At 46.0% G+C, this 27,549-nt stretch overlaps 1 protein-coding gene across 4 annotated transcripts; it reads right to left on the minus strand.

Annotated features, from left to right (window-relative positions):
- Positions 1 to 920: 920 nt before the first annotated feature.
- On the minus strand, positions 921 to 27,501 carry cnot6l (CCR4-NOT transcription complex, subunit 6-like). Of its 4 annotated transcripts, none has more exons than XM_080499366.1 (12): positions 27,422 to 27,501; positions 25,388 to 25,509; positions 13,224 to 13,317; positions 10,158 to 10,243; positions 9,857 to 9,946; positions 9,636 to 9,704; positions 8,790 to 8,947; positions 5,953 to 6,107; positions 5,696 to 5,847; positions 5,141 to 5,368; positions 4,806 to 5,008; positions 923 to 4,090 (listed from the first exon to the last, which is right to left on the minus strand). In XM_080499366.1, exons 2-12 carry the CDS (start codon positions 25,497 to 25,499, stop codon positions 3,869 to 3,871), a joined length of 1,569 nt encoding a protein of 522 aa, XP_080355492.1. In that variant the 5' UTR covers positions 25,500 to 25,509; positions 27,422 to 27,501; the 3' UTR covers positions 923 to 3,868. The 4 variants fall into 4 exon arrangements, with proteins under 4 accessions (XP_080355490.1, XP_080355492.1, XP_080355491.1 ...); XM_080499365.1 differs by having other exon boundaries at positions 924 to 4,090; positions 13,224 to 13,410; XM_080499364.1 differs by having other exon boundaries at positions 921 to 4,090; positions 5,696 to 6,107; positions 13,224 to 13,410.
- Between the last annotated feature and the right edge of the window lie 48 nt (positions 27,502 to 27,549).

Below are 27,549 nucleotides of genomic sequence, written 5' to 3' on the forward strand. Positions count from 1 at the left end.
CCAATGGTTGGAGCTGCTTAGAGCTGGAAACATTCTGTTGGTGCTGTGTTGATAAAGACTTTCTCCAGGATTAATAAAGTGATCCTGAGGTTTTAAAGATAGAACTAGTTTATTTGTTTCTTATCAGCAACAGGGTCTGTTTTATATATTGGTTTTGGTTGTGTGGTTTTTATTCAAGTGCACAGTTTGTTTACAAAGGTCCTCACTGGATCGGCAGTTTTTCCTGTTAAAAATCTTAATGTCTGAGCCTAATGTTTAATATATATTGAAGTGCAATTTTGTTTACAGAGACTTTATACTTTATTTATTGTTTCAGTTGTGTGTGACTTTTATTCAAGTGCATTTTTTGTCATCAGTAACTGACAGTCCATTTTATTCGTTTTTGGTTGTTTTGATTATTGATTTGGGATATTTGCAATGTCTTTATTCATAATACAATTCCAATTTTAAATATCAAGAAATAAAAGTTTATTTATCTTTATAAAGGTTTACTTGCATTATAGAGTTGGGGGGGGGGGGGGGGGGTACTTGCTGGAGTGCAGTGATCTGCTCCATCCTGTTTTAATCTTCTAACATCTTTCATTTTGTTGTGGCCTTTTGAGCGATGAGCTTCACTGCAGTGTAAATTAAAGAGATAAACAGTTTTTGAAAAGTTTTTGTACCTCTACTGAATTTGTGCATCATCAGATTTTTGCTCACTGATTATCTTTGAATAACACACTAGATTAAAGGATGCCAATAAAATGGGTTAATGTTTTGATAGAAATGTATTGTTTCTCTAATGAACATCGCTGGGGGGTTGCACTGGCCATCAGGTGACCTCATGGAGGTCGTCACATGGTTTGAATGAACAAGGGAGGGAAATACAAAATAAATCCCATGTGCTTATTGATGGGAAAGCTTTATCATATTAAAGTCACAATTTCTTTGAGACAAAAACAAACAAATGTGAGCCACAAACAGGGTAAATCTGCAGGAGGAAATGTTCTGAAATAAAAGATGAAGTGGCTTCTACCTCCAGTGGATGATGGGCTGGTGACACTGAGGGTCACGGGCCGTGAAGCTGAAGAATCAGTACAAACAAGGCACATTGTTTGTTAAAAAAATAAAGATATGATGTGCACTTTGCTGTGTTTTTATGTGTTTGGAGGGGAGAAGAGGAGAAACAAGGCTGATGAAGGATGAACTTTGAAATGCTCTGAGGACACTTGAATGAACGACAGAAAGAGAAGCCATCAAGACACGCTGGTTTCAAATCTTGAACATTTATGTCTTTTTCTTCTCAAAAACCTGGTGAGTTGTACAAAGGACCATTTGAGTGACTGCATGTTGGAGACAGAAAATGCCCGTCGCTGAAAAACAATCGTCTAGTCTATACAGGAAGACTAGACTGCTGGAGGTGGGAATTACACACATGATCTTACTTTAGTGCTCCAGTAAAGATCAAAATCCAACACCAAACACATGGCTGTCGTTTTGTGATCAAAACTTGCACCTCGTTACCAGTAGGAAAGTTCATTACCCCTCAGAGAAGTGAAAGACACCGCATCCTTCTCAAATATGTACATTCGTGTACAAAATCAGAAAACAGTGTGAGGTTAGTTGAGGAGTGAAGCATGGGCCTCAGAACGCTCCACCAAAGATCAACTCCAGGCCAACCAGGCTGAAGCCGAGGACTCAAGACGACAGCGTTCACACAAACTTTGGCTTTCTTCTAGTAATGTTTGGATTGAAGCGACCCTTCAGCAGGCCTCAGACCCACACTACCATGTGACAATGCGCCCTACATTCCACAAGCTGTGCTCCAGGCTGGAGGTACGACTGGTTTCACCACATTGACTTCTAATTTGAGGCTTTTTTTTTTTAAACACATTTTCTCGTCAGTGTTTATACCAGCAGCCCAACTTTTACTGGCTGTGGCTCCTTTAGCATACATACCACAAGTTATTCATTCTTTCTTTACAGGGCACTCACTGAAAAACACCAAGAAAATTTCTACCTAAATTTATTTGTTAAAAACTTTTCTCTCGCACTCATAAAGAAATCTGTGATATAATGTAAAAGCAAACATTATCAGATTTGTATCCACGTTTACAGATAAAAACTGTTTCCAAACAGGATCCATTAATTCTGGTAAAATGAGTTGCTTGTCCTCTTGTAATAATCTATACATTAATATCTGCTACTACTCCAGTCTGATGTGTTGCTTTCAGACACTAGAAGAAATGTAGAAGTTACCAAATATGACAACTTGACTGATGAGAGGCTGAACAGCGACGGTGGAAAGAGCAGACAGTGTTTTGTGCCTCCTCTCCAAAGCCACTGGTTTAAGCAAGAACTTCCATCTCATTTATGCAAGGCCACAGTGTTTACTGCAAGAAAATACATTCCTTTAACCTTTGACCTAGAGGTTCAGTTCAACCATCAGCTGGTCCTCCCTCTGCTTCCTATCCGACCACTTTTCAGATTAGACGACGCAAACCTTAGATTGAAAAACTTCCATTTAGTCTTTTGGTTGTGGAGCAAAAGTGCATCAGCAGTTTTATAAAAAATGCAGAGACAGCAGACGGGAATCACAACACGTGTGTGCGATCATGTTAGCTGTGCTTCTACAGGAGGGCTTCAGAAGAGTTGCTTCCTGTTTGGTTGAACTGCTGGATGCTCAGTCCTGCCCTGAGTTACAAGCTCCACTAAAGGCTTCTCATTCATCGTCTCACACTAACACACCGTTCTGAGTCCACAAGTGTCTCCATCATTAGGCTCCTCAAACTCACAGTGAGCCGAGTGGGAGAAACGCTGCTTTTATGAAAGGATTCCTCTGAGGAATTTAATTTGACTGGGAAATATTGCTAAACAGTCTCACTGTTCCTTGTTTGGGTAGAATTCTTTGGCGACTCCATATGAACGTGAAAAAGTGCCGATACTGCTCATCTACAGTTTGTACCTTTAAAAACTTCTGTCAAAACTAATTCAAGAGCAGGCCATAAATAATGTGGTTCATTTGTGTTCATATGTTGGACAGAAAACACAAAGCTCACTGAATTCTCCTCCACTGCAGTGCTGAGCTCAATGACGTGTGATAATTAGACTTTTAAAAGTCAGAGCTGGAATGTAGAAGAAAAGTCCTCAGTAACATTCATGCAGCTCTGTTAGCTTTCAGTCTGACGTTTGCTTTCTTTTTAAAAACTGCAGCAGACCGCCTCCCCTATAGCCATGTGCAACATGTTGAAACACGATCCACAACAAAATGGACAAAAAGTGAACCACAGTGAGGACCTCCACACAACGCAGGGGTCTCCTCAGTGCCGCCATGTGACCAACGCTTTCTTAAAGCCCCGGCAGATCATTTCACACTTACAGGTTTGAAAAATGCATCATTAGAAATCACATTCTTTGAAGTAAAAATCTGTGTTTAGAAAAAATCTGTTGATGTAAAGGAACCTTTCCAAGCCTGATTGAAAAGTGAGATTCCGGTTCGTAGTGTGACTCTCACTGGTGAATGTGGGAGTGAAAACTGGCTGTGGCTCTGCAGACTGAATTCAACACACATTTCCCAGCAGTGAAGTGAGGAAGGAAACAAGCAGTGGGCCTGAGCAGCGCCAGCCTGGTGCAGGAACACATCTACAAGGCCGTACTGAAGGCAAAGAGGAACACAAGGGGACGCTGGGAATTACTGCAAGCAACATTTCCCCAAGTCCTACATTTGGTTTAAAGTCTTTTAAAGGGGAGGAAAGAAAATGGAAAAAAAAAAAGAAAGAAAATGACACAATGTGCAAAAACCAAAATGAGCAGCAGCAGACAGGGGGAATACTTCACTCCTTTTGGGCAGGTGTGTGAACTGTACAGGTCCTGGAGGCAGCAGGCCGAGCTACCTGTGAACAGGCAGGTGCAGCCCATTGAGCGGGTTCAGTGGGGGGGGCAGGGGGGGGTGGAGCTCCAGCTGAGCCAGCAGGGAGAAGTGGTCAGAGGGGATGTGTGGGTGGGGGCAGCCGGTGATGTTGTTGTCGAGGAGCCACTGGTTGTCCAGAGGTCCCAGGAGCCCCAGGACCGTCATGTGGGTCTTGGAGAAGAAGATGTAGTCGATCACACCCTGCAGCCACAAAGACACAAGACGAGAAGGTGCAAGCAGCCCAACCACAGCATGGACCCAAACTTTGGAGGGGACACCCACCAACAGGAGCCACTGACAGACGGACATAACCGTAGACTCAGCAGGTTTGTCCTCACCGATAGTGTGTGTACTTTACTACATGTGAAACAATGTGAGTTGAACCAACTCATCAGGTTTTACAGTGAAGCTACATGAAATGCCTGAAATGCCAGATTGAAGCATAGCCATCACCATACGAATTAAAAATCTAATCTGTTGTGGAGAGACTCCATGATTGGACAGTGTATAGAACCATCATTCAGTCTTTTGTGACATGTGACCCTGGACGATATATCTGCAACAGCTGCTGAACTCAGCAGCTGTTGCAGATCGGTACTCAAGTCAGCTTGAGTACCGATGGTAAACAGACTTCATTTAAAACACTGTGTATGTATGATCAGTCTCTTCCAACCATTCACACACACCACTTCTTCTTCTCAAGGGCACTTCGGCCAATGAGCAGTGAGATGGGAATTTTACTAGCAACCTTGACATTCAAAGTCAGTCCACTTTATCAACTAAGCCACAGCCAGAGAGAAACTAATTGTGACTTTAATCCCTCTCTTTATGTTTATCATTCATGAACATGCTGCTCTACAATTACTGACGTACACTGACCTTTCTTCAGGCATAAGTGTGTAAAAGGTGGTTGTACCTTGAAGTCGTAGGTGTAGTTGGTGTAAGGCATCAGATTGTTGTCGTAGGCGCTGTTCAGCTGGAAGCTGTGGGTGATGCTCCCATCTGAGTTGCCGTTCTTGCCATTGCAGCTGAAGTTGGTCAAACATTCATTGTAGCGCAGCTCCTTGAAGTCCTTGTGGTTCTCAGCCACTCCTCCATTGCTCAGGTACTCCACCACGCCTGGATCAAATACAGACAGCACAAAGAAGAAACACGTCTGTTTCCTGTTCTCCAAAGTCTGCCCAGCCCAGACACTTCCTCACAGCCAATGGAGAAAGTCTCCAACAATGAAAAGTGCATGTGGCACCCTACCAGAGTCGGGCAGCGAGTTGAGGTCAGCACATAGGACGATGGGGATGGAGGACACATCAGAGGCTGGTGTTCCTGCTGCCATAGAGGCGGAGGCACTTTCAGCGATGCTCTTCAGCTCCGACAGGAACATCATGGTTTGGATTAGCTTCACGTCAGAGTATTCAGGGTCCCAGTGCATGTGGGCGTTGGCTACCAAGACCAGCTGCCTCTCCTGTGGCGTCTTCATGCCTGCACACAGAAGGATGGATGGAACCTCCCGCTGGAAGCAGACCACTGTCCAGGAGTCATCAGTCAACTGTCAGACAGCTTCAGCAGGTGGAGGCAGGCTGACATGACAAACTTCACTGTGAATCAGATGATCCAGCCAAACTAACCACACTCCACAGTCGCTGTGTGTCAAGGTGCTTTCTGTTACATATACTGGGTGTTTAGTCCAGTAGACTCTTATAAAGGGGTTCATCTCGTTGCTTTTCAACCTTATTGTACTTTTGAACATGAAGAACTTTGAATCACATTCTGTGCAGTGAACTTTTAAATACACCTTTTCATCCTTACCACCAGAGAACAGGTCCTTATTGACCTCCAGCAGAACTGCAACCCCAATATTGTCTTTAGTCATCACTCTGTTCAACATGACCTCCGACCCCTCCGAGTTGGCCATGGCAACCTGATTGAACTCCACAGCGTGTTTCTGTACCAGAGTAAACCTGCACAGACCACACAGCAGCAGAAATGAGTAATGGGGAGGAAAGCCTTGGTGTACTGCGGAAGGTTTCAAAGCTGCTTCTGGTAACGCATGAAAAGAAACGGACTTCTTGGTCTTGAAGAACACCGCACAGCCGTCCACGTGTTTCCTCTCCTGCTCAGACACCAGTTTGGCACGAGACTTTGGACAAAAGTAGCCGTCATAGCCACGCTGCTTGAAAGTTTCCAGGAACATGGTGTAGTACTGCTCCGTCTCCACCTCCTGCACACACACAAGGAGTTCATGAAACATGGAGGTGAAGGTTTACAAGCAGGTGAACAGTAACCAGAGTGTCATGTTAAATATAAGGAAAACCTCTGATGGAAAAAATAACTGACTGTCTTTTTAGCTTCACCTTTCAATATTTTCACATTCCAAAATGTTCCTGTCATGCACGTTCCCATCTTGAAAAATGTGTCTCAAGTATGTCCAAGTCTAAAGTAAAAGACTGCTCAGTTCTTTGTCTCCTTATTACAAGAAGTATTTTCAGAGTATTATCATTTGTCTTCACCATCAAATGTTGTACAAACACCTATATATATACAAAACATTCCTAAGATTCCTACTAAAAATGTGTGTGCGGGGGGGTGCTTCCAACTCCCCAGGCCACTACAAGATCCACTACCCAGCCCCCCCGGCAGTGCCACGCCTGAGCGAGCGTGCCTCACCGACTATATCCCACCGCCCCGGAGCGTGGTGGGACCACAGTGGGAGGTGCTGGGGTGAGCCCCATCCTTTCCCCCACCCTGTGGAGTCAGTGTTGCTCCATCCCCAGAGATCAAAGACAGACGGGCAGTGTTACTCCGTCCCCAGAGATCAAAGACAGACGGGCAGTGTTACTCCGTCCCCAGAGACAGACGGTCAGTGTTACACCGTCCCCAGAGACCAGAGACAGACGGTCAGTGTTACTCCGTCCCCAGAGACAGACGGTCAGTGTTACACCGTCCCCAGAGACCAGAGACAGACGGTCAGTGTTACTCCATCCCCAGAGACCAGAGACAGACGGTCAGTGTTACTCCATCCCCAGAGACCGGAGACAGACGGTCAGTGTTACTCCGTCCCCAGAGACCGGAGACAGACGGTCAGTGTTACTCCGTCCCCAGAGACCAGAGACAGACGGTCAGTGTTACTCCATCCCCAGAGACCGGAGACAGACGGTCAGTGTTACTCCATCCCCAGAGACCGGAGACAGACGGTCAGTGTTACACCGTCCCCAGAGACCGGAGACAGACGGTCAGTGTTACTCTGTCCCCAGAGACCAGAGACAGACGGTCAGTGTTACTCCATCCCCAGAGACCGGAGACAGACGGTCAGTGTTACTCCGTCCCCAGAGACCAGAGACAGACGGTCAGTGTTACTCCGTCCCCAGAGACAGACGGTCAGTGTTACTCCATCCCCAGAGACAGACAGTCAGTGTTACTCCGTCCCCAGAGACAGACGGTCAGTGTTACTCCGTCCCCACAGACCAGAGACAGATGGTCAGTGCTACTCCGTCCCCAGAGACAGATGGTCAGTGTTACTCCGTCCCCAGAGACAGACGGTCAGTGTTACTCCGTCCCCAGAGACAGACGGTCAGTGTTACTCCGTCCCCAGAGACAGACAGTCAGTGTTACTCTGTCCCCAGAGACAGACGGTCAGTGTTACTCCGTCCCCACAGACCAGAGACAGACGGTCAGTGCTACTCCGTCCCCAGAGACCGGAGACAGACGGTCAGTGTTGCTCCGTCCCCAGAGACCGGAGACAGACGGTCAGTGTTGCTCCGTCCCCAGAGACCGGAGACAGACGGTCAGTGTTGCTCCGTCCCCAGAGACCGGAGACAGACCATCAGTATCAGACAGTCAGTGTTGCTCCTGACACTGCAGCTTTACTCACGACTGTTACTGCACTATTTATATACTTACTCTGAAATTATACTGATTGCTACATTTTGTCACAATTGATAACCAATCAGTTCTTTTCTCTGTATCATTGAAAATCAATCAGTTCTATCCTCTGTATCATTAGAAGATGAAAGTATGACATAAGAACATGGTTCTGCTGATTCAGCAGTAACATTCCATTAAAGAAAACTCTAGAACACTGCAGCTCGGCTGTTTATGATCATGTGGCTCAATAAGTCTGTTATTTGAAGATAATAAATGAATGAGATGACTCTGGATCAATTCTCCACTTCACCATCAGCACCAGCAGGTTCCTCGTCTCCACAATGTGCTGCTCAAGGTTCTAAGTTGTCCTACCGGTACCAATATTCTCCTGCAAAGTATATTTTTTTAAATCATAAACTTTGTGTGGGAAGTGGTATACGCATCTTCCAGGACCTTTAATGCTTCAGTAACCTTTATAGATGAGGCCCCAGATTACATATAACAACAGCTTCAAGCAGAACTGCAGCATCTTTATGGCCTAAACAAGCTCACCCATGCATGAAGCTTTACCTACATCAGAAGTGGCAAAATGTCTTTGTGTCCAATTTTACACATTTGTAACATCTATAATGGATGTAGGAATCTACCACAGGCAGCACGTTTCACCTATATCCATGAAATTCCATAGACACATGCATGTCGGCCAGACACCCAGACTCTAAAGTCAACAGGAAGTCTGCATGTGTAAGGAGGCCCTTACTCCCAGGCAGCAATGTCTACAGCCTTATCTTTGGCCAGTATGTACAACTGATTAAAAGTTATCAAAATGTTATTGAAAAGTCAAAGGGCGTAGGCGTTCACACGGCGGGGCAGCCGTTCACACACCTGGAGCACAAATGGCTCTTCAAGAACAAAGAGCTTTGTTCAAAATCTAACCTGCTAATTACAATGTAAAAAGGAGCATGGTGGATGTTAATTAAGATTACATATAGTCACTTGTGTCTTTCTGTGCAGATCGAAGTCCATTCCTCAAACACACCTGCAGACTAATGATGTCAGCGTCCCAGTTGGTGAGTTCCTCCATTATGCCTTTCTTGCGGTACTCCCAGTTGAGGGCCCAGGATGGACAGTAGCCGTAGAGCTGCCGTGTGGCGTACTTGTCACACAGCACATTGTAGCACATGACCGTGAACACTTCTGCAGGGAGACCACACAACAGAGGGAGAGACGGACATGATGTAGGAATCTGAATTTCATCTTTTTGTGAAGCTGCGACATTCCATCAATATTAAAACGATACATTCAGACAGATTGATTTGAGATATTTAATCACACACACACACACACACACACACACACACACACACACACACACACACACACACACACACACACACACACACACACACACACACACACACACACACACACACACACACACACACACACACACACACACACACACACACACACACACACACACACATTATCGGTGTTGCTTAAAGATGTAATCTGATTACTTGCTTTTAAAGGTAAATTAGAGTACCAGTTATTTTCCAGAGCTGCCTACAACTCTTGACAATCTCAAAAGTGTGTGTGTGTGTGTGTGTGTGTGTGTGTGTGTGTGTGTGTGTGTGTGTGTGTGTGTGTGTGTGTGTGTGTGTGTGTGTGTGTGTGTGTGTGTGTGTGTGTGTGTGTGTGTGTGTGTGTACAGTGTTCCAGTATTTGTCGTGTGGTGAATGTTGGCCGATGAGTCGGAATGTCTTGCTGAGCTCCCAGCAGGTGAGGAACACTGCTGAACTGAGCCTCACTCTGTACCGGTGACAGGCCTGTTCACTCTACTGTAGTGGCTGCAGGTTTAACATCCCAGCCCCCATCAACCAACCTGTGGGGACCACTTGGTCTCGTTCTTTCAGAGTGATCCATGGTCTTTGGGGCAGCTGCTCTGGGTGCACTGGGAACAGACCGGGAGGTTTAGAGCTCTGCACTGACTGACACAGTGAAATGCTGTCTATGGTGTTCAGGTTGGACAATAAAGTGGCCATTACACACAAACAAAGTCCAACATACAGCCAGGGGGTAACGTGAGGCAGCTGCACCACTAACCTGCGAGATTGTCGAGCATGTAGTTCAAAAGCTTTCTGGTTCCGTCTGGCTCCTGGTACAGATTGAGGATGTCCTGGGACAAGGGATTTCCTACAACACAGATGGCATATGACTCAGGATCGTGTGTGTGTGTGTGTGTGTGTGTGTGTGTGTGTGTGTGTGTGTGTGTGTGTGTGTGTGTGTGTGTGTGTGTGTGTGTGTGTGTGTGTGTGTGTGTGTGTGTGTGTGTGTGTGTGTGTTGGTGCGGGGGGGGGGTCACAAAACAAATCATCAGACAAGAACTGAAAAGGAGAAGCCTCACCTTTTAGTCCCAGACTTTGTAACTGGAAAAGTCTCCCAAGTTCGTAAGGCAGAACTCGTAAAAGATTGTTGTTTAAGAGCAATTCCCTGCAAAAAGAGAACATCTCATATAACCAAGGGGGTTTATTCCAGAAAGGAGGTTTAACAATCTCAGAGTCTCTCCCTGAACTGAGTCAAATCACTCTGAGGCCATGTTTACAAGTACCTGGGTTTTTAAAAAAAACCTGACATTTCCCCCCTCTCCATTTAAAAAACAAATCTTAATTTTACAGACCCTCATATCCGCCTGGTTCACTGGTGAGTCGGAGCTGGTTTATGTGTAAATAAACCCAAACGCAGAGAAATATCACAGTTTTTCAAGTACCCAGGAAGTACCCAGGAACGTGGCCTCAGAGATGTGAAATTCAGAGTTTCCAGTTCCAGAACAGCTGATCTGAATCAGTTCAGTCAAGTGTCAGTACTGAACCTTGAGTGAAGCGCCTGAACAACCACAATACAAAGCTTCATTTTGTTCATCATCAGTTCAAATGATTTATTCCATTAACTTAACATTTAACTTAAGATGGCAGCAGACAGGTAGAAATAATAAATAGGTAGAAAATCGTTAAGTACACTGCCCGCACAGGCAGTATTTGTCTGCTAAAGACAGTTTAAGTGGCAGCAGCTTCATTTCATTGGAGTTTAAAGCCGCGAGCCTCCAGACGTCATTTGGACGGTCAATCTTTGAAAAAGACGGACGAATAAATAGCACCACCTTGTTGAAAGCCTCTAACTAATGTGTCCAGTAGAACCTCGGACTAGGAATCCGGTAAGAACAGATAAATATTCGACCATGGAGAGGATTTAACTGTTAACACACCATAATAAGGGACAGCCTCCAGCAGGGGCCACTGCGCTTAAATTTACTTTAGTCCAACATGAGGCCTGTGGATCAAAACTGGCCACTAAAAGCTCCAACCAGCCCCAGAAACCACCAAGCAGGAGCTTATATAGGATTCTGTGTAGAATGTTTAATTAAAATTGACTTTATGTTGAGATTGTTGTCAATTTTTAGTACTAATTGTGCGATCTTTCAAAATTCAACCGTACCCTGTGGCCACAAAGAAACACTTTCAAGTGGAAATTCAAAGGTTATCATTAGGGATGGGGCCGATACGATCCAGTATCAGTATCGGGTTCCGATACCAACGTAATTTATGGATCAGAGATTTCTGACACATGAAGCTTCGTCTGCTTTACTGTTGCTCAAATGACTCCACAGTGTTTCTCTGCCACTGCTCCTCGTTGCAAACTGTGGACTGGATTTCCTGACAGGAGGCGGGTTTCAATGAGCCGTGGAGGAATGAGTCAGGAAATCCAGTCCACAGTTTGCAGCCAGCCAGCAAGCTAACATAGCAGCACTGTGCTATCCAACTGTTCATGACAACATGTTGCTGTTTGGACGTATTTTGCACTCAAAATACTGCAAAGCAACTCAGAAACATGGATGTTATCAAAGCAACGCAGCAATGTGGATGTTATCAAAGTAACTCAGCAACATGGATGTTATCAAAACAACGCAACGTGGATGTTATCAAAGCAATGCAGCAACGTGGATGTTATAAAAGCAACGTGGATGTTATCAAAGCAACGTGGATGTTATCAAAGCAACGCAGCAATGTGGATGTTATCAAAGAAACGTGGATGTTATCAAAGCAACGTGGATGTTATCAAAGCAACGCAGCAACGTGGATGTTATCAAAGCAACGCAGCAACGTGGATGTTATCAAAGCAACGTGGATGTTATCAAAGCAACGTGGATGTTATCAAAGCAACGCAGCAACGTGGATGTTATCAAAGCAATGTGGATGTTATCAAAGCAACGCAGCAACGTGGATGTTATCAAAGCAATGTGGATGCTATCAAAGCAACGCAGCAACGTGGATGTTATCAAAGCAACGTGGATGTTATCAAAGCAAAGTGGATGTTATCAAAGCAACGTGGATGTTATCAAAGCAATGCAGCAACATAGATGTTATCAAAGCCATTGCCCAGCAGGTGGCGCTCTGCTGCCAGACATCAGTGTTTTAAAACTCCAGCTCTCCAAGAGAACAGCTCTGACATCAAAACAATGAACAGCAGCTCCTCCAGGCTGTCAGCAGGAGATTCACACCTCAGTGAAGTTGCGTCTTTAAAGATAGAACTAGTTTATTATGAGAGGATGACGTCATGCAGACACCAACATTGCCAAAGTATTTTAGTTCCATTGTCTTAGTGGAACTAAAATACTTTGTACTGCTTCCTTTTCTGACCTTCTACTAACCTCAAGTTGTCTTTTGAGAGAATACATGCAAACATTCCTACATTTATTGCTTTACTGTAGAGAGGAGTTTATGACAGCCTCATATAACATCAACAATAATCATAATAATAATATTAAAGCAAAAAGAGCTCTGGTATCAGAATAGTATTGGTAGATATACAAAATCGGGTATCAGGATCAGAAGTGAAAAAACGTGGACCGGTGCTTCCCTAGTGATTAGAACATTATTTTACCAGTCCAGCCACTCAAGATGAAACTGGACTATATGCGGCCCCTGAAGTTACATTTGATTTAATATGTATTTTGTATACTTCTTTGTGTGTGTGTGTGTGTATATATATGTATATATATATATTTTTTTTCTTTTTCTTTTTGGTGTTACTAGTCCTACAATTTATCACAGTGTAGTATTTAGAGGTACACAGTGGACCATTTAAGCCTTCAATAATGGAAAACTCTGCGTTTCCCTCATTTCAGGGTTAACAAGCTCTGAGTTTTCACAAAACCTGCTTTCTGAAACGCCCCAGGAGTCAGAGTGTGGGTCTGCCTGTCATCTGGAATTATTATCGACTCAGCAGGTTCACACTTTTCTAGAATGTTGCATCACCGCATGTTAATCATCACTTTATCAATTTCTGGATTGTTGACTTTTCTCAAGGAAACAGAAACTGTTCAATGAGTCAAAACCTTTGACTTTTTTTAATAATCTTGTGGTGTCATTTTAGAATGTCTTGTGAGCAGAGGAGAGGGGGATGGGCGGGGTACCTGAGAGAAACCATGTTGCCCAGTTCGGCCGGCAGACTGCGGAGCTTATTGGACGACAGGTTCAGGTAGACCAGGTGGGGCAGCTTGGCGATGTCTGGAGGGAGGCGGCTCAGATTGTTGTCATTGATATGCAGAGCTGTCAGATGGGTGAGGGTCCAGAGTGAGCTGCTCAGACTCCTCACCCGCCCTACACACACACACACACACACACACACACACACACACACACACACACACACACACACACACACACACACACACACACACACACACACACACACACACACACACACACACACACACACACACACACACACACACACACACACACACACACACAGTGACTATCTGTGAGGCTGTTCAAGTGTTGCTCATTTTGAATTTATATGTAATTTTCAGAAACAGCAGCAGCAAAGAGCATCTTGTATTTCAGTGAGTGAAATAAGCGGCTCCATGAGTGGCCGCCCCCTTGAGCTGATCTCAGGATACATTTGTGTCTGAAAAGGTGTGATATACATTTGAAGTCCTTGAGTAGGTTGTGGGAACATTTTGAGTGCAACAACTTCACAGTTCACTATTCCTTCAGCTTGTGCAGATTTAGAAACGATATGGCATCTCAGAGCCACAGGGTTTAGAAGATTTCCAACACAAGTCTACATCTCAAAAAATGTGAATGTCATGAAAATGTTCAATACTTTTTGTTGCTCATTTCAGAAAGTCAAACCCATACATGACATAGGCTCATGACACCGGGTAGATATGTCCCGATACAACTTTTTCACTTCCGATACGATACTGATATTGCAGTCCTGAGTATTAGCCGATACTAGGGATGTCCGATAATATCGGCGGGCCGATATTATCGGCCGATATTGACTTAAAAATGTAATATTTGGAAATATCGGTATCGGATTTTTACAACCGATATTGGAATTTCCGAGTCTGCATGAACGCAGCATGGGACGTTTACGGGCGCGCGCTTGATGACGTTTAACAACAACAAATACAACACGCTAGACTCGTGGCTAAGAAGGAGAAGCCCGGTGAATGAAATGTCCGTGGAGTACTGGAGGCTCAACCAGGCCCTCTTCCCTGCTGGACCAGTACCTGACTGCACCCTGCACCAGTGTTGACAGTGAACCAGTGTTCAGCACTGGTACCAGTACCTGACTGCACCCTGCACCAGTGTTGACGGTGAACCAGTGTTCAGCACTGGTACCAGTACCTGACTGCACCCTGCACCAGTGTTGACGGTGAACCAGTGTTCAGCACTGGTACCAGTACCTGACTGCACCCTGCACCAGTGTTGACAGTGAACCAGTGTTCAGCACTGGTACCAGTACCTGACTGCACCCTGCACCAGTGTTGACAGTGAACCACTGTTCACACTGGTACCAGTACCTGACTGCACCCTGCACCAGTGTTGACAGTGAACCAGTGTTCAGCACTGGTACCAGTACCTGACTGCACCCTGCACCAGTGTTGACAGTGAACCAGTGTTCAGCACTGGTACCAGTACCTGACTGCACCCTGCACCAGTGTTGACAGTGAACCAGTGTTCAGCACTGGTACCAGTACCTGACTGCACCCTGCACCAGTGCTGACGGTGAACCAGTGTTCAGCACTGGTACCAGTACCTGACTGCGCCCTGCACCAGTGTTGACGGTGAACCAGTGTTCAGCACTGGTACCAGTACCTGACTGCACCCTGCACCAGTGTTGACAGTGAACCAGTGTTCAGCACTGGTACCAGTACCTGACTGCACCCTGCACCAGTGTTGACAGTGAACCAGTGTTCAGCACTGGTACCAGTACCTGACTGCACCCTGCACCAGTGTTGACAGTGAACCACTGTTCACACTGGTACCAGTACCTGACTGCACCCTGCACCAGTGTTGACAGTGAACCACTGTTCAGCACTGGTACCAGTACCTGACTGCACCCTGCACCAGTGTTGACAGTGAACCAGTGTTCAGCACTGGTACCAGTACCTGACTGCACCCTGCACCAGTGTTGACGGTGAACCACTGTTCAGCACTGGTACCAGTACCTGACTGCACCCTGCACCAGTGTTGACGGTGAACCAGTGTTCAGCACTGGTACCAGTACCTGACTGCACCCTGCACCAGTGTTGACGGTGAACCAGTGTTCAGCACTGGTACCAGTACCTGACTGCACCCTGCACCAGTGTCGACGGTGAACCAGTGTTCAGCACTGGTACCAGTACCTGACTGCACCCTGCACCAGTGTCGACAGTGAACCAGTGTTCAGCACTGGTACCAGTACCTGACTGCACCCTGCACCAGTGTCGACAGTGAACCAGTGTTCAGCACTGGTACCAGTACCTGACTGCACCCTGCACCAGTGTTGACAGTGAACCACTGTTCAGCACTGGTACCAGTACCTGACTGCACCCTGCACCAGTGTTGACAGTGAACCAGTGTTCAGCACTGGTACCAGTACCTGACTGCACCCTGCACCAGTGTTGACAGTGAACCAGTGTTCAGCACTGGTACCAGGACCTGACTGCACCCTGCACCAGTGTTGACGGTGAACCAGTGTTCAGCACTGGTACCAGTACCTGACTGCACCCTGCACCAGTGTTGACGGTGAACCAGTGTTCAGCACTGGTACCAGTACCTGACTGCACCCTGCACCAGTGTTGACGGTGAACCAGTGTTCAGCACTGGTACCAGTACCTGACTGCACCCTGCACCAGTGTTGACGGTGAACCAGTGTTCAGCACTGGTACCAGTACCTGACTGCACCCTGCACCAGTGTTGACAGTGAACCATTGTTCAGCACTGGTACCAGTACCTGACTGCACCCTGCACCAGTGTTGACAGTGAACCAGTGTTCAGCACTGGTACCAGTACCTGACTGCACCCTGCACCAGTGTTGACGGTGAACCAGTGTTCAGCACTGGTACCAGTACCTGACTGCACCCTGCACCAGTGTTGACGGTGAACCAGTGTTCAACACTGGTACCAGTACATGACTGCACCCTGCACCAGTGTTGACGGTGAACCAGTGTTCAGCACTGGTACCAGTACCTGACTGCACCCTGCACCAGTGTTGACAGTGAACCATTGTTCAGCACTGGTACCAGTACCTGACTGCACCCTGCACCAGTGTTGACAGTGAACCACTGTTCAGCACTGGTACCAGTACCTGACTGCACCCTGCACCAGTGTTGACAGTGAACCAGTGTTCAGCACTGGTACCAGTACCTGACTGCACCCTGCACCAGTGTTGACGGTGAACCAGTGTTCAGCACTGGTACCAGTACCTGACTGCACCCTGCACCCTGCACCAGTGTTGACAGTGAACCACTGTTCACACTGGTACCAGTACCTGACTGCACCCTGCACCAGTGTTGACAGTGAACCACTGTTCAGCACTGGTACCAGTACCTGACTGCACCCTGCACCAGTGTTGACAGTGAACCAGTGTTCAGCACTGGTACCAGTACCTGACTGCACCCTGCACCAGTGTTGACAGTGAACCAGTGTTCAGCACTGGTACCAGTACCTGACTGCACCCTGCACCAGTGTTGACGGTGAACCAGTGTTCAGCACTGGTACCAGTACCTGACTGCACCCTGCACCAGTGTTGACGGTGAACCAGTGTTCAACACTGGTACCAGTACCTGACTGCACCCTGCACCAGTGTTGACGGTGAACCAGTGTTCAGCACTGGTACCAGTACCTGACTGCACCCTGCACCAGTGTTGACAGTGAACCATTGTTCAGCACTGGTACCAGTACCTGACTGCACCCTGCACCAGTGTTGACAGTGAACCACTGTTCAGCACTGGTACCAGTACCTGACTGCACCCTGCACCAGTGTTGACGGTGAACCAGTGTTCAGCACTGGTACCAGTACCTGACTGCACCCTGCACCAGTGTTGACAGTGAACCACTGTTCAGCACTGGTACCAGTACCTGACTGCACCCTGCACCAGTGTTGACAGTGAACCAGTGTTCAGCACTGGTACCAGTACCTGACTGCACCCTGCACCAGTGTTGACGGTGAACCAGTGTTCAGCACTGGTACCAGTACCTGACTGCACCCTGCACCCTGCACCAGTGTTGACAGTGAACCACTGTTCACACTGGTACCAGTACCTGACTGCACCCTGCACCAGTGTTGACAGTGAACCACTGTTCAGCACTGGTACCAGTACCTGACTGCACCCTGCACCAGTGTTGACAGTGAACCAGTGTTCAGCACTGGTACCAGTACCTGACTGCACCCTGCACCAGTGTTGACAGTGAACCAGTGTTCAGCACTGGTACCAGTACCTGACTGCACCCTGCACCAGTGTTGACGGTGAACCAGTGTTCAGCACTGGTACCAGTACCTGACTGCACCCTGCACCAGTGTTGACGGTGAACCAGTGTTCAACACTGGTACCAGTACCTGACTGCACCCTGCACCAGTGTTGACGGTGAACCAGTGTTCAGCACTGGTACCAGTACCTGACTGCACCCTGCACCAGTGTTGACAGTGAACCATTGTTCAGCACTGGTACCAGTACCTGACTGCACCCTGCACCAGTGTTGACAGTGAACCAGTGTTCAGCACTGGTACCAGTACCTGACTGCACCCTGCACCAGTGTTGACAGTGAACCAGTGTTCAGCACTGGTACCAGTACCTGACTGCACCCTGCACCAGTGTTGACAGTGAACCACTGTTCAGCACTGGTACCAGTACCTGACTGCACCCTGCACCAGTGTTGACGGTGAACCAGTGTTCAGCACTGGTACCAGTACCTGACTGCACCCTGCACCAGTGTTGACGGTGAACCAGTGTTCAGCACTGGTACCAGTACCTGACTGCACCCTGCACCAGTGTTGACGGTGAACCAGTGTTCAGCACTGGTACCAGTACCTGACTGCACCCTGCACCAGTGTTGACGGTGAACCAGTGTTCAGCACTGGTACCAGTACCTGACTGCACCCTGCACCAGTGTTGACGGTGAACCAGTGTTCAGCACTGGTACCAGTACCTGACTGCACCCTGCACCAGTGTTGACGGTGAACCACTGTTCACACTGGTACCAGTACCTGACTGCACCCTGCACCAGTGTTGACAGTGAACCAGTGTTCAGCACTGGTGCCCACATCATTGATGAGAAGAGAAATCTCATACATTGCTGAGATGCTGAGATGCTTGTATTCATAGAGAACAATCTCCCTCTTACACATGAGGACATGGGAAAAGAAATAGACCAGTTATATGGACGAGTCAACTTCAGTCTTTGTTTTTGTTGCACTTTAAAGGAGGGCTGTTTTAATTTTGTGAGCATTTCTGTGCCTTTCTTGTTTATATTTGCACTATTTTGTTACTCTTAAAAGAGATTGAGCCCAGTTTGAGTCTATTATTTGACAAGTTATGTCCAGTTATTCATTCATTGACTGTTTACAACTAATGGACTGCAGATATGCCTCTTCCTTTTTTTTATATTGTCTGTGGTGTTGTTGAGTTTGTTGTTGAGGTTTCTCTCTAACACTAAATAAATATGGCACTTTTTTCCAGAATTTAAGTTGTTCTCTTATTTTTCTCAGTGTGTACATTTGGAAAGCCATGTTTGATTCACATATGCATCCAGTGGGGCGTCACAATTAAATTAGGCATAATGTGTTAATTCCACAGTAGGAGATATTTTATGTTGTTGTTACCTAACAGTTTTGATGTAAAAAGCCAGCATATATCGGTATCGGTGATATCGGTATCGGTGATATCGGTATCGGAAATTAAGAGTTGGACAATATCGGAATATCGGATATCGGTAGAAAAGCCAATATCGAGCATCCCTAGCCGATACCAATATCGATCCGATATACTCCGATGTTACTCAAACGGAGAACAATAGTCAACAACAGTTGATATGAGAAAAACTGACCCATTTATTATTAACCAACTGGTGACATACATTTTAACCTTCAATATCTACAGTATTCTACAATTGAATAAAATCAATAAAAAAAATTAATTAGAAGACCCTGAAAAATAACCTAAATAAATCTAATAAAAACAAATTATACTTTTAAAGTGCAAACAATTCACGTTCACATCAGTTTTTTTTGACTGTCAGTATATGGTGGGAACAACTGAGGGTGGGGACAAAAACAACAACACGATATTGTCCACAGGCCAACTGCTCAATGTTAATAGTTCACAGCTCCAGTTTCACTGACTGTGCCCAAAACACTGTGATCATTGCTCTTAGTCTTCACTAAAAAAAAAAAAAACTACAGTGTAAACAAAATAAACATCACTCTAATAATAAGAGCATAAAACAAACAATAATCAGTCAGTTAACTAAACTGCTGACAACCTTTACTACTCCTCCATCTCCACTTTCTGCAGTCAGAGCACGATGAGGAGGGTTATTCTAACAAGATAAGCATTGTGCTGCAATACACTTTTGAACTTCTTTATGCATCTGGGGTTTTGTCAAAGTCGTGGTGGCGAGGAATCACTCCTGCAGGAGTGCACACATCTTGTTGTTGTTGCGATCATGTGGGCTCTGCATGCTGGATCAGAGACATTCTATTGGCTGGATCCGGGTGCTCTTCTTCTTTGGCATTTGTAACAGTGGCACCAACATTAAGGGACATTACCACCACCTACTTTGTTGGTGTGTGAACCAGTCACTTAAGCCCCGTTTCCACCGCACAAAAAGTGCCGGCCTAGACCGGTCTAAACCGCTCCGGTTCGCGTGTCACGACAGGAATGCGGTCTGAACCGCTCCAGACCGCTCCAAAGGCGAACGCTTTTCCGCTCCCCTTCCGTTGGGGTACCAGGACCATGGAACGGGTCTGAGTTTGAGCTGCTTTCTGCTAATTGGTCAGTGATTTACTACACGCCCTCAATATTTTAATGTGCTGGCTGGATGAAGCCTCTGCTGTCAGTGTGGTCAGCTGGGCTCTGGTTGTTTTTATTTTCATTTTCTTTTCTTTGCTGCTCAACTTGAGTGTTTGTCGTGAAAGAGCGGACTTGAGGCAGGGGGAGACCGGGGGGAGGGACTTCGCATCGCGTTGGAGTTTTCTGTTTAGCATTTTCAGCATAGCTCGCCGTGGCGTGGATACGCGTCCGGGATGCGGGAGTCTGGAGCTTTCGTCTCCGGCGCTGACCGCACTCCGGCAGCTCCGCTTTCCAGAGGCCTTCCTCAAGTCGCCGGCAAGTGGCCGAGCGTTCGCTCTCTCAAAACAAACACGGAAGTTGCGCTGCAGCTCTCCGCTGCAAAAAATGACTGCTGCAAAAAGTTACTTCTTTTTTTTCCGCTGCAAAAAATAACAGTGCAAAGTGGAGAATTTAAACAACAACAGAGGATTCATAAGATCTACATCTGACGACGTTCTTTTCTGTTATGTCACATTTCTGCGGAGCTCATAAGCCCCGCCCACTTTTCACGCTCCTCTCTGCAGTGGGGACGTGACCCAAAATTTCGGTCGGGGTCTCTATTCTGTACCGCTCCGCTCCGTCCCGGCACTTGTGTGCGGTGGAACCGGGGCTATATGTATAGAAGTGCTGGAGCGGAAAATGGCCGGCTTATTGGAGCACTTATGTTAGAGTATTATTCCATTTAGTTACCATATTCATGCTTAATCTCAGTCTTGTTTCTTCTGTCTTTATTTAGCAGCATCACTCAGGCGCTGTTGTTTAACTTTGACTAATCATGTGTTCTGAGTCTTGGTAGAAGCACTCTGAGCAAGACTGAGCAAGACTGATAAAACAGGAACATTGTGTCTTCCCCGTAGCACCACCTCGGTGGTGATCCACGTGTAGAGGATGCCCTGAGATTGTGCTTACTCTTGATAACTGTCAAGCGCAACAACTTGTCTATTTCTCTGATGCATATCCTGTAAACCCTCCCATTTGTTAATGGAAATAAAGAGCACAGGAGAACGGCAGAAGCTCAGAGCGGGTCAGGAACGGTGACTAGAGCACTTCCTGTCCGTTCTCCTCATGAGTAAAAGAAACTTACCCTTGTTGTCTTGTTCTTTCTTGCAGATTTAATAAATGTCTATAGCCTAAACCTGACAACTTATATCGGAGATTTTAGATGCAGTCCGATAAATCCAATACTACTTTTTTGGCTGATATTGGACAGATATCTGATATTAATATCAGATTGGGACACTCCTACAAGCTACAGGCAAATATCCAACCTTCTTTTTATTTCTAAAATCCCAGAAAAAGTGATAGCAAGTCAACTATGTGACTTATTTGAGTCTTTCCAGTCAGGCTTTAGATCTCATCACAGCACAGAGACACTCTGGTCAAAGTTAGTAATGATCTTCTCATGGCCTCAGACAAAGGACTGGTCTCTGTTCTGGTCCTGATAGATATCAGTGCTGCTTTTCATACTATTGATCAAAACATTGGTGCTATTGATCATAACATTGGTGCTATTGATTAGAACATTGATGCTATTGATCAGAATATTGATACTATTGGTCAGAACATTGGTACTATTGATCATAACACTGTTGCTATTGATCATAACATTGGTGCCATTGATCAGAACATTGGTTCAATTGATCAGAACATTGGTACTATTGATCAGAACATTGGTACTATTGATCAGAACACTGGTAGTATTGATCAGAACACTGGTAGTATTGATCAGAACATCCTATTACAGAGGCTAGAACACATCGTGCTTAAAGGTACAGCACTAAACTGTTTCTGATCATATTTATCAGACAGCTTCCACTTCGTTCATGTTCACGATAATTCCTCTGTCCAGACTGAAGTTAAATATGGAATTCCACAGGGTTCTGTCTTAGGTCCTATACTCTTTACTTTATACATGCTTCCTGTAGGGAATGGCTTCGATGTTATGCAGATGACACACAAATCTATTTATCTATGAAACCTGACGATAATCACCAACTTTCTAAACTAGAAGATTGTCTAAAAGATATAAAGGATTGGATGAGCAGTAATGTCCTATTCCTGAACTCAGATAAAACTGAAATGATTACATTTGGGCCAAAATATCTGAGAGATAAATGATCTAAAAATATAGTCACACTGGATGGTATTACTTTGACCTCCAGTACCAGTGTGAGGAACCTGGGAGTTATTTTTTTACCAGGATTTATCCTTTAACTCACAAATTAAACAAATCTAGAGGACTGCCTTTTTTCACCTACGTAATATTTCCAAAACTAGAAACATGCTCACTCAGAGTGATGCCGAAAAACTAATCCACGCATTTATTACTTGAAGAGTAGACTATTTAACTCCCTATGATCAGGATGTCCAAATAACTGCTTAAAAAGTCTTCAATTAATTCAAAATGCTGCAGCGAGACTCCTGACAAGGACCAGCATAAGAGATCACTTCACTCCAATACTAACCTCACTTCATTGGCTCCCTGTTAAATCTAGAATAGGGTTTAAAATCCTTCTTCTAACCTATAAAGCTCTTAACAACCAGGCCCCATCATGTCTTAAAGAACTGTTAGTCCAATATATCCCCAGAAGAACACTTGGTTCTCAGAGTGCTGGGTTACTGGAGGTTCCTAGGTTTTCTAAATATAGAGCCTTCAGCGCTCAAGCTCCTGTCTTGTGAAACCAGATCCCAGTTTCAGTTAGGGAGGCTGAAACATGCCCCGTTTCCACCGCACAAAAAGTGCGGGGATAGACCGGTATAGTCTGTTACGATTCGCGTTTCCAACGCAGGAATGTGGAAACAACCGCTCCAAACCACTCCAAAGGCGGTCGCTTTTCCACTACCCTTCCGTAGGGGTACCCGGGACCATGGAACGGGTCTGAGTTTGAGGAGCTGCTGATTGGTCAGTGATTTACTACACGCCCTCAATATGTTAATATGTTGGCTGGATAAATCCTCTGCTGTCAGTGTGGTCAGCTTTGCACTGGTTGGTTTTTTTTTGCCCCCCCCTTTTCTTTTCTTTTCTGCTCAGCTTTAGTGTTTGTCGTGGGGCTTGGGACTTTGCATGGCGTTGGAGCTTTCTGTTTGCAGCATAGCGTCAGCCGTGGGGGTGCGCCGCGGGCCGTGGGGTGCGCCACACGCCGTGATCAAACGCAGGAGCAGCCACTCCGGCGCTGATTGCGCTCCGGCAGCTCCGTGCCGGAACACGGAGGCTCCGAGCTCCAAGCTTCTCTGCATTGAACAGAAACCACAGATCCACAGTGCACGGCGTGCCGGTCTGTGGATCTGTGGTTTCTATTCAAATTCGAGGCAGAGGCGGTCAGCGTTCTGTTCAACCGTCAGTGCCGCTGCATCGTGGGGACGGTCCACGGACGCGATGGCTGCTCCTGCGTTTGAGCAGAAAGCTCAAGGCTCCCGTGTCTCGGAGCTGCGCACCACCACGGCTCTGTGCCGCGGCCAGCCGGGGCGCGCTGGGGTGTGGGGCAAGTCACCAGAGCATTCGCTCTCTCAGGACAAACACGGAAGTTGCAGCTGCAGCTCTGTGGCTGCAAAAAATAACAGTTAACTAAACAACAAGTGCAAAGTGGAGGATGTAAACAACAACAGAGGATTCATAAGATCTAGATCGCAGCCAAGCTGAGACGACTGTTGTAATGTCACATATCTGCGGAGCTCTTAAGCCCCGCCCACATTTAAAGGTACTTTATGCGGTGGAAACGGGTACCGGATTTGGCTCCGGCTATGCTCCGTACCGCTCCGTTCTGTCCCCGCACTTTTTGTGCAGTGGAAACGGGGCTACAGTCTCTACTTTTAAGGCCAGACTCAAAACTTTTCTATTTGCTAAAGGTTACAGTTAGGGCTGCTTCTAAACACTTTCAAACACTCTCTCTACCGGTCTCTATCCGTACTACCTGCTTCTTGCCGATTACCCGAATCAAGGTTTGTATCTCCCCACCAAATCTATCTCACCCTATTCTCTCCTCTCCTCTATCCCTCAATCTATCTATCTGTCTGTCTTCCCTATCCTCTCCTCTCCTCTCCTCTACTCTCTCACCCCAACCGGTCAGCAGAATGCCGCCACCTCTGAGTCGGTTTCTACAAAGGTTTCCTCCTGTTAGAGGGAGGTTTTTTTCCCCACACTCGCAAACAAACCTGCTTGCTCATGTGGATCTGTTGGGTTTTTCTATTTTCTATTTTAAAAGCACCAAAAGTTGACTGTGTTGTATTTGGTACTACAGTTGTCCCTCACTGTAATGTGGTTCACCTTTCATGGCCTCGCTGCTTTGTGGATTTTTTTTGTGTGCAATTTTACATGCTTTTTTTTTTTTTTAACAGCGTATGAACGTGAACATTGTATTGTGTGTCCTGATTGGGACTGTAGACCCTCATCAATCAATCTCCGTGCTGTGTCTTATGTACTCGAATGCGTTCGACTTGCCAAATATACATCAATATCTGATCATAGCAGTGTGACTCTGAAGTGCTGCATGTGTTGCAAGTTTTGATCCTGACAAACCCACAATATCGATAAAACGTTCTGCACCAACAAAGGAACCTGTGGTCGCAGCCAAAAGGCAGAGGTATGTTTATGTTTTCAAATCTACCAAGGTTTGAACTTATTTAAACAAGAGAGAAATGTGAGAAAATGTTCATTCCTGTCTGAGAAAAGTGTATAGTGTATAACAGTGCTGAGGGATTTTTCAGCCTTAAAACATATAGAATACTTGTAAAAACATTAACGACTTCACGGATATCGCTTATTGCAGGTTATTTTTAAGAACGTAACCCCGCGATAAACGAGGGACCACTGTATATAAATAAAGTTCAAATGGACATTTAATATTTTCAACATAATCTAAAATTACTAATTTTAGAAATTACCTTTTGTAGCCATTTTCATGGACAGAACATATGACTGAAATAGACAGCTTCTCTCACAGGTGGTTTCTATTCCAGAAAATAGGACTTTTAAATGTTTTCAAACATTTTTTGAAACTGTAAACTCATTAACATGAACTCAGTTACTTCATAGTTTAAAAATTGCTTATATATAGTTTACATGGTGCCTCTCGCCACAGATTACAGGATATCAGTTTGTTTGCAAAATGAGGAAAACAGAGGTTTCAGGCAGTCACCTGGACATGTTCCTTGTATTGTTCTGATGTTGCAACAAAAGTAAAGTGTGGATATTTCTCTTCTGTCTGCTGTCAGATTCAGGTCTGGGCTTGGCTGCAGGATTCGGTGAGACTGACCAGAGATCTCCAGCTCGGCCCAATGAGACTTCTTCCCGCTGGCAGCCTCCTCGGACGACATGATGGTGTAGCATCTGCGAGGATCTGGAGGATCATATTTTTCCTTTGGCATACCTGTTACTCTGAAAAGCAAAGCAAGACAAAATAACTCATTTGTTTCTGTATTGGTGTGTGTTGCTCATCATGATCTACTGCTGGCTGCTCCACAAATCACCTGCTCCCGTCCACACAGGCCCTCTCACCTCAGAGATAAGCTGTTGCAGCACATTAGTTCATCGTCGATCAATTATTTAGAATCATGACACAGAATTAGTGGTTGCCTTACTTTTCAATATGAGGGCCCGTCTGCTTTCTTTATGGGGTTACGCAAAGAAGATGCACAATTAACCATATTTTCAACTTCCATCAATTATTTTTCACTTATTGTAAAACTATATTGATTTTAAGGTAAACTAAGATGGAAACATTGATCAACGTATGATTTAGCTTCATGGAGCCACTCCAGAGTGGTTACAGGACTTAACGAAAAGACAAACAATGCATAGTTCCTAATTAACGTGAAAATCTTCAGACTGTTGGTGGTTAAAGCTCATTGCAGACACAGGGGGAACATGCAAACTTCCCAGAGATGCCCCAAGCACTGAACTAGAGTCTTTCAGCTCTGAGATAGACTGCTGCCCACTGAACCACCACGCAACTGCTGCAACAAGAAAAGAAATCCAACAGTCTAATAAATTCTACTTGAACATAGCGCTTGTATTAACAAAATGTAAAAAGACATACTTGACAATGTGTTTGACAACTTTTCTCATTAGCTGTAGTTGAAGGATATTGTGAGAATGGGCTGTCAAATGTTTTTACTTGTGACCTCTCCTGGTGTCAGGCACACACACTTGGCTTTAAATACATGTATAGGAGCAGTAATTGAATTAAATGTGTTTTGAGCTGGGGTTATAGAATATTCAAGCTGTCCTGGTGTGAGACAGACTATGCCTGGCACTGGGATGTTCAAGTATAAGCACTGGAGGACATTAATACATTGTGAGCAGTGTACATTGTGTTTGTGTTTGTGTTTCCCCCTGGGGAGGAATACAGCTCTCTACTCTACAGATCAACATCTAACAGGATGACCATATTATGCCCCAGCATTTCTCTGATTGGCTTGGAGGAACACTTTGGAGAAGACTTGCATAACCTGTTTACACACTGAGAGGTCACATAAGTCAGTGCCTCCAGCAGCTGGGGCAGATCTGTGTCCCTCTGGGGCAGATCTGTGTCCCTCTGGGGCAGATCTGTACCCTGCTGGGGCAGATCTGTACCCTGCTGGGGCAGATCTGTGCCTTGCTGAGGCAGATCTGTGCCTTGCTGAGGCAGATCTGTGTCTTGCTGGGGCAGATCTGTGCCTTGCTGGGGCAGATCTGTGCCTTGCTGGGGCAGATCTGTGCCCTGCTGGGGCAGATCTGTGCCCTGCTGGGGCAGATCTGTGCCCTGCTGGGGCAGACCCGTGTCCTTATGGCATCAGTTCATCTCACCACCATATGGAAACAGCACTTCTTTTAGTCACAGTTCTGATATCAAACAAACTACAACAACTCGTGACTGTACCGGGTGTTTTCTACAAAGTGAGAGCGAGGTAAATGGAAAAAACAAGCCGCCACGACAGCTGAGAGGCGAGTGTCCAAACATAGCTCTAATGTGAGAGGTGACAGGCGCGTCACGTCGGTGGACGGGCCTGTTCGGTGAGGTTCGGCCGCGCGTTGCTCAGCTGTCACACCTGACTGCCAGGTAAACACGTCCGGACACACTGTAGCGAGCTGCTTTTAATCGCTCCCAGACACGACACGAAAAGCTGAGCCGCCTCTTGCTCCAGAAGCCCCGGTACCGGTTGTTTGCTTAGCGGGCTGCTGGGCGCACGCTGCCCGGGTTCAGCCAGGCGGACTGAGGGGAGTACTCGTTGGTTTAAAATGTTATGTGAGCCGGACTCGCCTGGAAGAGGCGGACGGAACATGGGAAGTGAGTGATTCTCGACGTTACCTTCATCCGGGGGCAGTAGAAGAGGATTTGTGCAGTGAAGTGGAGGAGACATGCAGAAGAGCTCCTGAGCCCGTTCAGACCCTGAACAATAAATGCTGCTTCCGCTCGCGCCCGATCGCACTCGCCCC

This window comes from Blennius ocellaris, assembly GCF_963422515.1.
Source record: "Blennius ocellaris genome assembly, chromosome: 7".
NCBI lineage: Eukaryota > Metazoa > Chordata > Actinopteri > Blenniiformes > Blenniidae > Blennius > Blennius ocellaris.